The sequence below is a fragment of the Bos mutus genome, chromosome 3 (genome assembly GCF_027580195.1).
Source record: "Bos mutus isolate GX-2022 chromosome 3, NWIPB_WYAK_1.1, whole genome shotgun sequence".
Taxonomy (NCBI): domain Eukaryota; kingdom Metazoa; phylum Chordata; class Mammalia; order Artiodactyla; family Bovidae; genus Bos; species Bos mutus.
In genome coordinates this window covers 5944952-5961936 of record NC_091619.1, presented here as the reverse complement: position 1 = coordinate 5961936, position 16985 = coordinate 5944952, and the positions used below count along the sequence as shown (strand labels likewise).

The 16985-nt window shown below is 37.6% G+C and overlaps 1 protein-coding gene across 4 annotated transcripts in view; it reads right to left on the bottom strand.

Annotated features, from left to right (window-relative positions):
- Positions 1-693: 693 nt before the first annotated feature.
- The window catches only part of UAP1 (UDP-N-acetylglucosamine pyrophosphorylase 1), a 32229-nt gene continuing 15937 nt past the window's right edge, over positions 694-16985 (bottom strand). For 2 of the 4 annotated variants that reach the window (XM_070366676.1, XM_005890487.3), the window contains 7 exons: positions 16164-16339; positions 14696-14868; positions 9142-9335; positions 7924-8064; positions 7073-7261; positions 2291-2357; positions 694-1272 (listed from right to left, as the gene is read on the bottom strand). In XM_070366676.1, the coding sequence (XP_070222777.1) occupies positions 1180-1272; positions 2291-2357; positions 7073-7261; positions 7924-8064; positions 9142-9335; positions 14696-14868; positions 16164-16339 (1033 nt within the window). In that variant the 3' untranslated portion in view covers positions 694-1179. Of the gene's footprint in view, positions 1273-2290; positions 2358-5910; positions 5962-7072; positions 7262-7923; positions 8065-9141; positions 9336-14695; positions 14869-16163; positions 16340-16985 lie in introns of all 4 variants that reach the window. The other 2 variants (XM_005890486.3, XM_005890485.3) reach the window with 2 other exon arrangements.

Sequence of the window (16985 nt, the reverse complement as noted above, 5' to 3'; positions counted from 1 at the left end):
CTGTAGCCCACCAGGCTCCTCTGCACATGGGGATTCTCCTGGCAAGAACACTGGAGTGGGTTGCCATGCCCTCCTCCAGGGGATTGCCATGCCCTCCTCCAGGGGATCTTCCCAACCCAGGGATTGAACCCAGGTCTCCCTCATTGCAGGCAGATGCTAAGCCACCATGGAAGCCCTTTAATCCTCTAGCTGAAAGTAAACAAACATACCAAAAACCTGGATGTTCATGATTAACTTGCTGAGGAAATGCAAAAATTACAATCTTTTAAAATTCCAAGTGTCACCAAATATTTGAGCAAAAGAGAATAAAGCAGTGATATGAAACAAGGTTTTTCAACCTTTACAGTTTGAGCAAGATTAATTCTTGTTTATAGGGGGTTGTCCTGTGCATTGTAAGATGAGTAGGAATATTCCTGATCTCTATTCATTAGAGGCCAGTACTACCACTCCACCCTCTCAGTTATGATAACAAAAAATGTCTAGGACACTGCCAAATATGTCCTGGAGAAGGGCGAAGCCATCTCCTACTATTATAAAGTGATAGGAGGATAAAGTCAAAAGTTAGATAATCAATAAAAAGCTGGAAGACTGTAGTCACAGAAATATTAATTTGGTTTTTCTTGTATTATCTCAAAGTTTCTCCAAAGTTTCATATTTTCCCAATGGAATAATTTCTTCACAGTACAAATGACACTTGAGACAAGAAGAAAAGTTTATTTTACTGTCCAATTGTTTTCTTAAAAAAATTTAATTTTTGATAAAATAAAACAAACTTTTAGTACCATAGAAACCTTTTGACATGTACAATGACATATTATTACTATGTACAAGTTCAAAACAAATGCTTCCAGCTCCAAGTAAAGTGATGTTGAACACCCTGACTATACTTATGTTGTAAGAAATTTCCAAGATGGCCAATGTTTTCCTTAGCTTGGAAAAAAAATACAATTGAAAAATATAAATAAGACCTTCAATCAGCTGTGAATCATAAAAATGCTTTCTGAAGTTCAGTCATCTGGATCTTATGAAGTATGTAGTAGTTACAAGAGTTCAACAAGCAAAATGAAAGCCTGTGTATATTCAAACATGAGTATTCCAGGAGAGGTCCTGTGGGTTCACAGTCAGTCTATCAAAAATAAAAGCTATTCTTATTGTGGTGGAACTTATTTAGTATCTGGCTCATATACCATTCTTCACCAGCTCATGGACTCCATTCTCATCAATGATTAAAGGTGCATGAAATTCTTTATCTGCCACATAACTTTCTAGTCCCTAAAAGAAGGGTCGAAATAAAAACATAGTTAGAAAACCGATCAACACAGGTCACGCAGTGCTGGACTTAGAGGCTGTAATAATGACGTAAAGCATGAATGCTAAAAGCTGGACTGAGATACAAAAATTTAAAAGTCAATAAAAAACTCTATTTAGTTTACTTTTAAACCTGGGTTTAATGGCCTATTATGGAAGCATAAAACAAACAACAAAAAGAGGGGAAAATGTTCTGATTATAACATAATATTTAAAGTTAATAAGATGACAGTCATTCTTCCTATAATCATCACCCAACAGTTAACATTCTAAGCAAGGTGGCTATTTCTGATGCTAGAACTAAGCAAGCTGACAAGGATCTCCAGAAACAAAAACAAAAACAAAACCCTGTACATATTAAAAAGGACCGCTACATCCCCTGGTCTTAAAAGTGAAAGTACTAAGCGTATGAACAAAGTAGACCCACTGAAAAATATTTTTTTTTTAAATTATATTGCACTGAAAAAAGCCAGAAGATTTACCTAAAAAGCAAGGCTTATTTTTAAAAGACCACTGCATTTTGATGTACAGGTAAAATGAACTAAACATTGAACATTCTGTTCATGGCAACTAAGCCACTGATACAAAGCCATACCAGGAATTTTCCAAGAGGTTTCTCATTCTCAGGAGGAGTTCCTCAGGGGACGCCCACTAGAAAATGCTGTATCTTCTCCAAGGACAACTCTGTGCTGTGCTGTGCTTAGTTGCTCAGTCATGTCCAACTCTTTGGGACCCCAAGGACTGTAGCCCACCAGGCTCCTCTGTCCATGGCTTTCTCCACGCAAGAATACTGCAGTGGGTTGCCATGCCCTCCTCCAGGGGATCTTCCCAACCCAGGGATCAAACCCAGGTCTCCTGCATTGTAGGTGGATTCTTTATCAGCTGAGCTACCATGGAAGCCCAAGGACAACTCTACTTCAACATAAAACAATATCACAATCCTACTTTTAAAAGAATAGGGAAAAGAACAAAGCAGACTTACTTCTCCAGCATAGGAGATAAGAGGAGAGATTTCACACTGGATTGGCACATCATTGGCATCCTTCAAGCTAAGAAAAAAATCAGACATGTTGAAGATTTTGCTTCCCATGTTGCTTGCCAGAGTGAAAATACAGATTATAACTTCCCTCTGAGAAGCCTGCAGGTAACAAAATTGTCCTAAACAATTAGAGTAGCTCCTACCCTCATGATCGCTAAATTTCTTGGGGAGTAAGTTAATACAGACTCATTGTAGTTCAAAGGGCACTACCTGGGATACATGCCAGTCATCACCAGTGGCTCGTCACAGTGCTTCACCAACCTTGATACACTTATCCCTTAATGTACACACTATTTTTTATAATTTCCACATTTTAATTCCATAAAGAAAGGACTATTTCTTGAGCACACACTGCATTCCAAGCTCACAGCTAGATAATTTGAATCCTTTGAATTTCATTTTAATCCTTTTCACAACCTCACGTTAGGTGCAAATGTTGACCAGCATTCTAAAGCTACCCTGTCCAATACAATGACCACTAGCCACATACTGTTATTTAAACTTGGATTAATTAAAATTTTAAAAATTAATTCAAAATTCAGTCTCTCATTCATAATAACCGCATTTCAAGTGCTCAGTAGCCATGAACAGCTAGTGACTACCAAACTGGAGAGCACAGATATAGAACATTTCCTTCACTGCGGAAAATTCTAATTGGACTAAAAGGTCAGTTAGATTATCTCCCAGTACAGCCCACATCTCCTAGATTAGCTGAGCTGACTTATTCAATGTTTCAGGGAGCTTCACTGTTACTTTTTACCAAAGTCCCTTCACTGCACCCCAGTGATGGCAAAGCTGAAATCACCACTTGCTTCCTCTAGATCACACTCTAACATTTACATCCACTCGCAATACTGAGTTCCTAAATTACGTAACACAAAAGTCAATTAAGAGTGCTTTTAGTATGTTTAAAGTCACTAACCTCGAGATTTTTCACCATTTTGAGAATTTTACCAGTAAGATACAGAGCACACAAAAAATCTAGCCTTTTGCAGCCTCAAACCATTAGCTCCCCTTTGTTTCACCAAATATGTAAGTCTGAGGGTTTGGTGGGGTCAATAAAATCAGAGACCTTCTGAGGTCAGCCACACCCAATCTTTCTCCAAACAACCATTTAGTGAGCCTTCCAGGCACTCTATACCCTACTCCAACTCACTTGCCTGCTACTTCCCAGTCAAGCCAGGCTAGACACAGGCACTTTAGATTATTGCAAGTCATTCTCAACTATGGTCCCTTTAACTATCCAAATCATACCTACCCTCCAAGACTTAACTCGAGCCCCAACTTTCCTTTGACCACTGCATTGTACAGTGATTGTTCTCATTCATTTATTTATAAAAACAAATAAATAAATTTATTAGATATGTGATAAGTCACATGCTCCTAGGGTAATTACTATTTATACCACACATTTAACACATAAACAACATCACGGTCTGATGATTTACTTACTTTAATGTATGTGCATCTTGACTCTCCCAGGAGGCTGTAAGAAATGACTAATTTCTCTTATGTACGCTCCTTCAGCCCCTGGGATTTCAGTACCTGAAGGTCTGTGTGCAGGCCTGCAAATGCTTGTTGACTGAATGAACAAATGAACTATGAGGGCAGACAGATGGGAGACTAATTCAAGTAAAAGATGAATTAAGAAATGGAGTATTTGTCTCCGCAGCCTGAGATGTAGATGTGTGTCAGATTTTATCAAAAGAGCTCAAGAGGTCTGGTCCAGACCCTCTGGGGACAGCTTGGAGTCACATAAAACCAGATGGGAAAATGAGGGCCCATTCCATTGATAAGATGTATATAGCCCAGTCCCACCTGAACCCCTAAAGGATTTGGTGTGCCAGTAATTAACTGAAGGTGTTTCTGAACCCAAGGAACACGTAAACAACTTGAATATAACTTCCCTTCCATATCACAGATATCCCCCACAAAACTAAGCAAGCTGGGTGCCAGAGAGCAGAAAAGACAGGAGCTACCATTACCAAATGTAAAATCTCAGGCAAATTAGTTGTCCCCTATTCTTTAGTCAAGCATCCTTTTGGTAGCTAACACTGCTGAGCAGGTGTAAGGTGATAAATAAAAATAATGTCATTTTGTCAAAATTTAGCATCCTGCCTTCCCTTCTTTCAGAATACTTCCAAGCTGCTTCTTCCCACTTTTATAAAAAAATACTTCCCTTTCATCTCTCATTTTTAAATAATCTTTTTCTATTCTCTGAGAGTATCCTTTAGTGCTAAGAATTTAGGAAGACCTATTCTTAAGTCCATGATCTCATTTGGGGCCAAACTTTGATTTCAGTTTAACTATTCAAGAAATGACTACAAATGAAGTAAATGAGGGTGAGGGAGTGTGAAATAAAGAACTCAAACAAGAATTAAATAACGTTTAAAACACTTTGTATCTTAGCTGGGATCGCTCCCTGCTGTTTTCAGTTGTATCCTTAAGAAGCTATCTCACTTAACAGACTGAAAGCTGTGTTTCAATGAAAAGGAAATTCAGGATCAAAACTTAATTTTGTCAAATTGTAAAAGCAGCTTGCTTCTACATATTAAACATGATGGATGGGACAGAAAATGACAAAAGGCTCTCTGTCCCAGCTGCCATGGCACAAGGGGCAACAGTCACCTACAGCTGCCCTAAGAACTAGCCAGCTTTGAGTCTACTTCCTTATGTCCAGGGCCGCATCCCGGAAACACCTGCCACTCACAGGGACTTGTCTCTGCAGGGTCAGGATGAGTGGCACAGGCAGGAAAAAACATACCAACAAAACAGACATCCCTGCTACTCTATTTCTGAGATAAATGCCATCTCCAGATCCTTGGCTCTGTACACATGTCCTAAATTATCCTAAAAATTTTAAATTCAAACTAAACCAAATAACTTTCTAAGTGTAATAAGAATATCAAGCTGTCTCTTTGGCTATAAAGATAATGGCTTTTTCAAACTTTGTCAGTACCCAAATAAGAAAGGGTACATGCTACTGCTAGCTAAAAATTATCAACCGTTAAGACAGAAAGGTACTTTCTTTAGGAGCAGGATAATAACTGACTAAAATAAACACAGATACCAAAAATGGAGCGGTTACTATGAAACTAAATCAAAAGAACAGTTTTTCCACATTAAGAGCCATCCAATATGTCAGGAACAGTTAGCCTTTGTACTGAGAGCAGATATCTAATTCAGTAAGACACATCCATAGAATATCATTTTTATCCAGCTGATGCTTATGCTAAAAAGGGTACTTGGGCTCACATTTGTTCTTCCTGTCCTGTGACCTGCTCTAGATTTTATCTTTCACTTGTAAACTTGTCAGTACAGGCTCAAAAACCTATGGTGAGAGTCTTTAGAAAAGCATGCTCCCCTTTCCAGCATGCACTGAGATTCTGAGTTAGTGCCATCCAGACAGAGACCTGCCACCAAGTAAGCAATAACCCCACCACAGCTTCAACCCTTCACCCCCAGACCACCAAAAGGCAGAGAGCACTAAACTACAACGCCAGTTAGTATGGAGGGAAGCACAGCCCCACCACCATGCACTGCAGGCAGGCTGGTATATTTACTTGTGATTGACATCAGCTGTGATGGCCTCTGACTTTCCATGTGTAGCACTGCTATGTAGGAATAAATAAGCATTAATGGGAATGGAAACAAACCAAACAACAAAAATGAAGTGGAACTGCAAAATATACTTGACTGAAAGGCATGTATTCACGGTAAATTATGAACTTGGCAAAGGAGATCTGAGGGGGAAAAACAAACAAACAAAAAAACCCACAACAACAACAAAAAACGTCAATGGTCAAAGATGAAGCATGAGGACCATCTGACATGCCACAGAGCTAGCTTGTTGACAAGACAGAGCCTGAAAGTGGCCTTGGACTGAGACAGTCTACCACTGCTCCTTCTTAATAAAAACAGTTAAACCCAGTAAGTTCCAATACCCAATGTTCAAACATTAACAAGGCATTCTAGCACTTTGTGCATAGTCTTTTTATCCCTTAAGAATTATAAATTTTATGGCAAAACGTTTTTGACAAAAACATAGAAACATCAAATGATTTACAAAGGGGGAATTCTAAGTATCAAGGGAGGTTTTATCATAAAATATAAGACAGCTGAAAAGCACTTTATCTCATATTTGAATAGCTCCAAGGATCTTTTTTTTTTAACTTCTAAAATCCTAAACATTTCAACAGTTTGAGTATCAGTGACTGTAAGTAGCATGCACATCCCTTCCTGGCACCTCCCTCTGCAATCTGAAAGTGCCACAAGGAGAACTGAAGTGTGCGTATGTCTCAGAGGCAGCCTGTGGGTGCCGGGTCTTTTGGAGTGGGGGGTTCGTAGATAACACTTGAGGCCACAGATATATGGGCAGCAATAATCAATCCTCTTTCCCTGTGGCATAGTGGCTGCTGATGGTCTTTAATCCTGTGGCAGAGCAAAAGAACTACCTTCTGACCATTCTTTAGTAGGAGTCATTTCACTGATACGGTAGAGGGGCATCCAAAAAACAAAAGCTTTAGAAGGTTCCTCTTTCAGGGGAAGCAAAGCTACTGCTCTCTCTGTAAGGGGCCAAGCCTTCATTACTTCACATCATCAACTGCCACAACAATACTTAGCTCTTTTAAAAGTTCTAGGAATACATCCGAGATAGAGGAGAAAGAAGCCCAAGAGGACAAGTACAGGAGGCAGCCACACAAAGAAGCAAAGACATCAACCTACCGGGGAATTGCTGGGAGGCGAGAGCCATTTTCATCTATGAAGTGGCCCCCTGCATTGAGGACCCAGCAATGATGGAGGGACATCAAAGCATGCCTTGCAGTAGTAGGGTTGTCCTTCCCATTCTGACTGTCTGCATTCTTCAGCGGGGAAAACTCATCTTCCCGTAATACTTCATATACCACAAACTTCCTAGAGTGAAACCATACAAACACTGCTTTATTATGAAGTAAAACTGCATACACAGCTTCTGACTTTTCTCCGCATAGCTAAGCCTTTGGTCTTCAATTACAGTCTCTCTTAATGCAATTTCAAATGAATGCTGAAAGAAATAATGTTCATCCTTGGATGAAATAAATTTGGAATTATCTTCTCCACACAAAATGAGAAATTATTTCCTTCCCCAACAATATATATATAACACAAACATCAACTCAAGTTAATGTGATCTTTAATCAAGAGAACAGAGAGCAATTATAAGTTAAATACATTCTCACTGAAACATTTACTCATAGGCCAGTAAAGGCCTCCTAACCACAAAATGGGCCAATTCTCTATCTCAACCTTGTTTGTCTCTCAGCCAAAGTAAGAGACTTTAACAATTTTTCAGGACAGCCAGATAATACAATAATTGAAAAATTTTAAAAAGCACTCATGGGCAACTCAAACCATATTCTTGCATTGGTGGTTTCATACTAGAGAATAATAATGAAGCTAAACTATATACTCACAGTCGAAACACCATGCTGACACACCTGCTGTCAACTGTTTTCTGAAAACAGTGTCCTGCCTAGAAGAGCAAAAAGCAACATCTCAAGACATACTTAATCCTACTGATGCTATTCGAAACATACTTTGCAAACTGGAAGATATCAAAGACAAATTTTTCCATCTTTATTCCATTTGGTTTGTCTGGCTTAACTAGCTGTCCCTGGGAATCCACAAACGGAATCTTCTTTTGAGCCACATGGTGCTGCAACTGAGGTTCATAAATACTGTGGAGGAAAAAAAAAGACAGTCACCTTCCAAATTTAAAATGCCAGAGAATCTGATAATCACACTCAGGAGCTAAGGCATCAACAAGTACTAAGGCTTTCAAAGGGAAGGGCATTCATTAAATTTCAGTTCATATTTAAATATTAAATAAACAGATTTCCCTATTCATTTCTTTACAAAATCAAATGATGATCTCTACAATAAAAAAATACACATGCACACAACTCATAACAACATCTCTCCCATAATTTCCATGTCTTATATAAAAATGTTCCACTCTCAGCCCCAATTTTCCCAATTGGGATCCTGTCAAGTGTTAGATGAAAAGATGAGTATTTATAGTTACTACGGGTGAATTAGTAACACAGCTACAAAAAGCACAGCAGGAAATATTGTGGAACTGGAGCTGAAATTGTAAGGTAAAGCTTAGTAACTTTTTAAACAGTAGGCAGTCATCTTGAATGTCCAAAAAGCAATCAAGTAAAGAATCAGATATTGAGGATGTCCTTCATTTAAAAATCTGGTGGGCTAAAACAACTCTTTATTATTAGTTGACACCACTATGCTGATTTCCATGCTTGGTCTCAAGCTCTTTTTCCTTTACTTTCCAATCTACTAGTTCCTAAATGCTAGTCAGAGAACCAGTTAAATTAAATTGCGTGGGCAGCTTTTTAAAAAATACAGATGTCTACATAGACCTTCAGAAATTCTGATTCCGTAGAGATAGGGCAGATATGTGTGTTTTTTGAGGTTTCCAGTTGTGATAGAGAGAGGGGGTGCTGCCTTTCTTACTCATTACTTCACCAGAACTGAGCACAGCTAGAGGGAAGGAGAAGAACAGGCAGAAGTGCTTTGGACTCCAGTTAACGCACAGGGAGAACGGGCTGCTACAAGTTTGCACCTGGTGAGATAGCTTACTAAAAACAACCGCAGTGTCAAGTAAACTTCTATCTGATAAAGGAAATCCTCAGGAAGGAAGATGAATTATGGATTTGAAGTTTCTTCCTACTTCTCAGGTGACTTAGCTTTTGATTAACAATAAATAAAGTTTTTAAAAGCCCCCATCTTGCCCATACTTGACAACATCTCTCAGAAATGGTACAGTGAAGAAATGGTTGGCAATGTTCCCAGCGTTGAACAGCAGTCGTCCATCTGAGCTTCGTTTCTGAGCTGTTGCCAGAGAAATCTCACTATATTCCACCACCTGGTATACGCCATCCACTCTGCAAACCACTCCAACTGGTTCTGTAGGGTTTGTTTTCTCCACCACCTATCCACCAAAGGAAGAAAACCGTAGAGAAAGAAATCTGATCAGGCGCTACGCTGGAGATTTGTCATTTTCCAAGATCGTGTTTACAGTTCTGCTTACTTTATCTTTAAGGTATAAAATCAAGAGGAATCTTTAGATAATCATCTATATATTTGATAGACTACTTTTCAAATAGAAAGAGGTAAATTATCTCCCTCCTACTTATCAACTAACTAAACTGCAGAGAAGAAATTCCATCACACACATAGGGCCCAGAAGAAATCACACTGGACTGTGAATAACTACATCCCCGCATCTAATATATTTTCACTATTGAATTGATCCTCAGTCATACTCAACTACTTTGAGAATAAATGAAACAAAATCTCTCTGAGATTCACAAGACAAAAGAAGTAGGGCATTTTGCCTCTCATTTTATACTGCACAAGTCATTATTTCATTTGAAAACGGTGTTGCTTTCATTTTCATTCATGAATATAGCAAATTCCTTATTTTTCAGGCACTTGGCTAGATGGCAGCAGGGTTAGAGCAGGCAGGTCACAGGGTTCCCACTCCAACTTGAATCAGAAAAGTCCACTCCCATTTATGTCTTGCAGGCTTGGTTTTATTGAAGTAAGAGATTCTATGCTTTTTAAAGTCTGAAAACCAGTGATTTGATAATCTAGCAAAGGCTCTAGGATGGTGAGGGAGCTGAGAGAAAAGTGTTTAGTCAAAATCAGAGGGAAAACATAAGAGTATTTAATTTTTTTAAAAAACCTCACAGGTGATTCTGATACCCGACCACCCTATTTACGTATCACTGACTTAAATTAAGTGTTTAGAATACAATTATAAAGGAACCCTATGTAATGCACTAATAGAAAACTCAAGCCTCAGACGAGATGAATATCCAGCAAAAGAATCAAACAATTAGAAGATTTGAAAATATTTGTTTTGCCTTGTTCTATTAACAATTCAGCATACTCCAGAGTATTTTGAAAAAACTGTCCCCAACTTGAAGTCTATCCAAAGTATACATGAAATTATACCAACGAAATTAAAGCTTTTCTTCAGCAACTGATTTCATAAAATAAATACAGCCAGTCAGTCCCTTGCAGACAACTGGAGTCACTGTTGAGCGCTTCGTTTACACTGCAATTAGAGACACAGGCGCTGAGTGCGGCCCAGTGAGGCTGGGCTACTGCGCACGCAGGCCTGCGGTGCAGTTCCACTGTCTGCCACCCTGAAAGAAGCACGGCATTCAATGAAAAGGATCCTTCTACCACAGAGGTGGATAAAACTGAGAGAAACATACAGCAAAAGGATTTAAACCAATCATGGGCCTATTTCCAATTCCAGTCTATCAAGCCATCACCACCTCCCACTTTACATTCTATACAGTGGGTATCTCAGTAGACAGGGCATCTAGGACAGATTCCGCCTATCCATATTAAAACACACACACACACACATGAGGTTAGTTTTCCAATCACTTCTATATAACCCTACTCCTGACCAGCCATGGAAAATAAAGATAAGCATATTCATACTTTACTTTCCAAGTGTTAATCCGCCAGTGAAAGGTTTGCTTTTATAACAACATGAACCTCCAAATACTGTAAAAGTCTAGATTACAAAAGAAGGCATTTGTAAAGTACATGAAGTTGGAAGTCAGTTATATTCTACAGAAAAGATATGCAGCATAGAATTAAGAGGTCTCTTGACTTCCGACAAGTTAAATCCTGAAAAGCTGAGCTCAAAATAATAACTTTAACCTCAAAGTTACTATAAGTGTTTTACAAAATTAACAATCATTCCTACTCTCTCAGCCATGGACCTTTGTAAACCACTCCACTAAGTCTTTTCTCAAGGCTCTCACTTCATTAAAAATACTTCATTCCCCAAGGCAGGAGACTATTAAATAAGAACTAAAAAGAATTCTCTGCAAAGAATTCTACTACCCTTTATGAATCACTCCCTAATTTAGGTGTTTTTTAAAGTATATTTTAACATCTATGATTTTTTAAATTAAAAGGGTGGAGGACAGATTAAATAAATGGTTTCTAACATCTCAAATTTTTTAAATTACCATTCTCTTAATATCTCAGCTGCATCTGAATATTTATTTATTCATTCCTTGAGAGACCACTAGATTATATGCTAGACACAGAACAGGCAGGAAGACTGAGAACGGATTTGTCCTAGAGGACCCACTGGCAGTAAAGAGAGAATGGTTATATTTACATCCCTGTATGATTAGAATACTCAAAAAAGTTAGCAGACCAATTCAAAGGTTTTTGAGCTGCCAGCAAAAACATAATTAAAGAACTGATTTATTAAAGTGATATAATACTAAAACTAAGAGTTGGGAAACATTTCTAATTCTGCCTCTGCTAATGTGATGATGGACCTAGAGCCTGGAACTTATTAAGTACTTGAACTCATTTCTAGATCAAAGGGGTTGACCAGATGATCTCTGAGGTCCCTCCCAGGTTCAGCATTCTCTAATCATTTAGAATTTAAATTGATTCTGAAGCTGAGTCGGAGAAGGAAATGGCAACCCACTCCAGTACTCTTGCCTGGAAAATTCCATGAACAGAGGAGACTGGCAGGCTACAGACCATGGGGTCACAAAGAGTCAGACATGACTGAGCGACTGAGCACGCACATGCTGAAGCTCAGAGCAGTAAAATTTTAAGCTTCTATCTTAGAAAGAAGAGTGACACCAAGTGGAACAAAGTCAGAAATACAGTTTTGTTTTGCTTTTCAAAGCTGAGTAGCTTTAAAAAGTTAACCTACTATTCCTGTTAGGGGAGGGGAGAGCGGTTCTGAAGGAACTGTGGGCTGCTGTCAGTCACCAGCGGGCGCCCCTAGCAGGGCACAGCTGAGTCAGTTTCTGATCTTCCCCCTTCTGCTCTCCAAAGTGGAGAGAACCCTGAAACCACTCAGAGCTGAGCCCCACCCCAGACCAGGCAGGAGGACTGAAAGCCAAACCTAGAATCTTCCGAGGTGGAGCAAACCTCAGCGAGTACAATTCAACACACTATTACAGTTCAATAGCTGTTTACAGTAGGGCACAGATACTCATAAAGTACTGAAAGGGACAGACATCTTCAATCAGTGAACTAAACCCTTTATTTTGAGAGTTAGGAGAAGTCTTATTAGGTCTCTCAGTTTAATCTCTCAAAACTTATACTGGTAAATTTAAGACTTTAGCTTCTATGACTTTGCATTAGATTTGTAGATTAATTTTGAAATGGTATCTTTATAACAGAAAATCTCCAAACAAAGATACATCTCTTATGGCAGCACTTCTTTTTTTCTGTTTTATTTTTTTTTATTGAAGGATAATTGCTTTACAGAATTTTGCTATTTTCTGTCAAACCTCAACATGAATCAGCCATAGGTATACATATATCCCTCCCTTATGAACCTCCCTCCCATCTCTTGCCCCATCCCACCCCTCTAGATTGATACAGAGCCCTGTCTGACTTTCCTGAGCCATACAGCAAATTCCCGTTGGCCATCTATTTTACATATGGTAATGTAAGTTTCTGTGTTACACTTTCCATACGTCTCACCCTCTCCTCCCCTCTCCCCATGTCCATAAGTCTATTCTCTATGTCTGTTTCTCCACTGCTGCCCTGTAAGTAAATTCTGCAGAACCATTTTTCTAAATTCCGTATATATGCGTTAGAATACAATATTTATCTTTCTTTTTCTGACCTACTTCACTCTGCATAATAAGTTCTAGGTTCATCCACCTCACTAGACTTGACTCAAAGGTGTTCCTTTTTATGGCTGAGTAATACTCCACTGTGTATATGTACCACAGTTTCTTTATCCATTCATCTGTTGATGGACATCTAGGTTGCTTCCATGCTCTAGCTATTGTAAATGGTGCTTCAATGAACAATGGGATGCACGTGTCATTTTCAATTTGGTTTCCTCAGGGTATATGCCTAGGAATGGGATCGCTGGGTCATATGGTGGTTTTATTCATAGTTTTTAAAGAAATCTCCATACCGTCTTCCATAGTAGCTGTATCAATTTACATTCCCACCAACAGGGCAGCACTTCTTTTTAAATTCATATATTTAAAATTTATATGTAACTTAATTTGCTTTTGTCAGAAACCTATACTTGACTTTTGCTTTTGGCAGAAAGGTTCCCCCTTCATGTTGATTATAAAATTATTCCAACAATACTGTAAATCAACTAACTGCAGTAAATAAATAAAATTATTTTTAACTTTCTTCTATGTTTTTTCACTTTGTAATCCACTTGAAATCGATTTTGATATGAGCTCTGAGGGAGACATCTTAGTTTTAAGCCAGTTTCCCATTAATCTCCCTCCAGCGATTTGAAATGCCACCTTTGTATACAGTACATTCTTATATATATGTGAGTTCATTTCTGATTATCTGTTCCATTATTCTGTCATTCTATTCTTGTTTCAGCACTACACTCCTAGTTACTTTTTATTTACAACCCATTTTAATAGCTGATAGATTGTTAATGCTCTTCCTTCCTAATTATCATTTTTTCAACATTTTCCTGGTCGTCTTTACATGTTTCTTCTAAACTTTACAATAATTTTTTCAAATGTCCACGGTATAGTCTCTTTGGGACTTTGATCAGGATTGTGTTATACTTTAATTCAGTGAGACCTGATACCTTTACAGATTTCCAGGAAAGTAATATTTACATTAGCATTTTAAAATCTTCCAAAAGTATTATTAAGGCCCTTCATGTCACAAAGTCAAGTCTCTTATATTATCATCTATGCAACTAAGAAAAAAATGCTAAAAATTACTATGGCAAGGACAGTCTTGTTATATGGCATTACAAACCTCCCTCTATTTCAGTATCAGTATGTTTGTGGTCACTCAAGCAGTTATTTAATGTCTGCAACTTCCCTTCCCCCAGTCTGCATATTTCCATCTTTATGCACAAGACTATCATGAGTTACCTTGTCAAGTGCCTTGCTGAAGTCTTCATGTGCTATTTCTACCATATTTCTTTTACTTACTACTCCATTAACTTTGCCATAGGAAGAAACTTGATATTAATGAATCCAACAACTTGATATTATTAAGTCCATCCCAGACCCAGTGATGACCACTCACTTTTCCAGGTACTTACAAATCATCCTCACACATTGTAAACTCTTACTTGTGATAAACTAAGTATACACCATTATTTATAGAATCAAATGCTGCAAATTAAAGAAAAAGTAGGTATGGGACAATTCAGCTACTGTAGATGAATGGTTCTAAAATATCCACATCACCCTAAAAAGTCTAGCTTGACTCCTGGAACATATATACTGACAAGAGAAAGACCACATAAAGCCTCATTATAGTTGAGAAAGGCATTACCTTTGCTCCACAGTCTGCTCCTTTCTGAATGCAAAATCCAATAAACCGTGGGTCTGCCACTTTTACTAATATGTTGTCAACACAATAGACATGAATGCTCCAAATGCCTCTTTGTTCCATATCCTCCACAATATTCTGGGCTGCAAGAGCCCGATAAAGACCACCATTCCCATCTCGGGGGAAAAAAAAAAAAATTGCCTGTTAGTAGCAAATCAAAACTCATTATGAAGGTAAGTCAAATATAGTTCAGTGTTTCTAAACAGGGCAGAAGATCTCTAAAAACCAGTTTTACATAACAAGGCCAACAAAAACTGAGTATCCATAAGTAAGGATTCAGAGGTCAAACAGTTATACTATGTGATTTCAAAGATAATTTGCCGTAAGTATACAGAGAATAACATTATTAATATAAGACTAGGCAATCCTTAAGAACATACTTTTAACTCAGTCCTTTTAACAATCTGGCCCATAATACACAGTGAAACATAAAATTCTTTATCAGGCAATGGTTATTTTATAATATTTCAAGTTTTATTTGCATGATTCAAATTAGCTCTGTATTTACATCCCCAACACTGCCAATTTCATCCACCTCAATAATAAAAATATATGACCATCTATACCAAATGATTTGTTAAGAAAGCAAATTAATATGAAGGTCTATGGTGAATTAAATTAAATACAGGTCAAAGCCTCTTCTTTCTCCATCTATTTTTAGTGCTGTTTTAATATACTTCTTCCATAACAACCTCAGTTACAGCCTAAATGTTGACAAAAAAATTGGACAATTTCACAAAACTAAGCTAAAAATAGTAAACTCTTCCATTAATTAAAAAGAATTAAGTAGAGGTTAAAAAAAAAAAGAGAGAGATGAAATAAAAGTCTACATCTGCAGAGCATCACTGTAAATACTATTTTTTATTTCCTTTCACCCTTTTCTCCAAGAAGTGAGTCACACAGATGAGAATCTGTGAGTTCTGTATTTTCCATTCTCTTACTTAACCTACTACAACTATTTCACTTCGTCATTTGATATCTACAAATGATTGTTTTAATACTGTTTAAGAATGAATGCTACAGATAAACAATAATCTAGCCTCATTTTTTAAACAGCAGATGGTTTCCAATTTTTCACTATGATAAGTAATGAGGCTATGAACAATACTGTACATAAAATACTGAGTAAAGAGAATAAGTACTCTGAATGACGCTCAAATTGCTGTCAAGAGCACAGGAAGTATAAAAGCATATTCATTTCACCCATGGGCATTTCCATTTTTTAAAATCACTGACAAATTTAATTATGTTAAGCAAAATATTAATTTTTGACATCAAAATCACCGTAGTGAAAAAAATCAAAACTTAATGAGCTACACTATGTAAATCAACCATACTCCAAAAACAAAAAAAGTCAATGAACTGTGTTAAGTATATTTCTATTCACCATTAAGTAAGCACAGTTACAAACCTGGAGCCATAGAAACCTTATTCTTCTCTTCCAAAATAATTTTCCCATCAAAACTCATAGCAGGCAGCATTCCCTGCTGGAAAAAGATTACATTCTCTTTCTTTAAACCAAAGTACTTGTGCTTTGTGAAGAATTCCTTTGTAGATTCCATTGTTCTGCCACTGGTCATTATATACCTTGCAAGAGAAAAGCAGATCTTCTAAGCAATAATGCTATGTGAATTAGGGCACAATAAAGTTTATTTCCTAAGACAAAGAAAATTTTTGAGAGCACTGTTTATTGCTTTCATTTCCTTCATCCCTTTCCTGAATAAGGCAGCATTGGTTGCTACCCAACGGGAATTTCCTCTAGCAACTTCATTAATCCTTATGTAGAAAATAAATCTGTGGCCTCTCCTTGGGGGCTGGCCCGCTCCCATGTCTCCGGAGTATACTATCTGCTGCCTGTTTTAATAAAGTTCTGCTGCTTGAGCTGTAAAATAACTCTGTAACACAATATTAAAACACACTTCCTGTAACAGAGAACCTGCAACAGAGGCTCAAGAAAACATTTCAGAACTGTGAAAAGTATAGTCGAAGTCAACATCTCTCCTATTCTAATAAAAGGGATAAAGGCATAAATGCAAGACATTCTAATTACCTCTTACGGTTCTTTTTACTAAAATTTTGAAATGACATCTGGGCTCTGCTCACCCTTTATTTACAATCATAAAAGTATAAGTATACACTCTGTTGTCACAAAAATCCAACCCATGCCAATGTAGTAAAAGAGAAAAAAATTCTATCTAAAATTGTAATTATCGACTACAATAGCTTTTGCCCT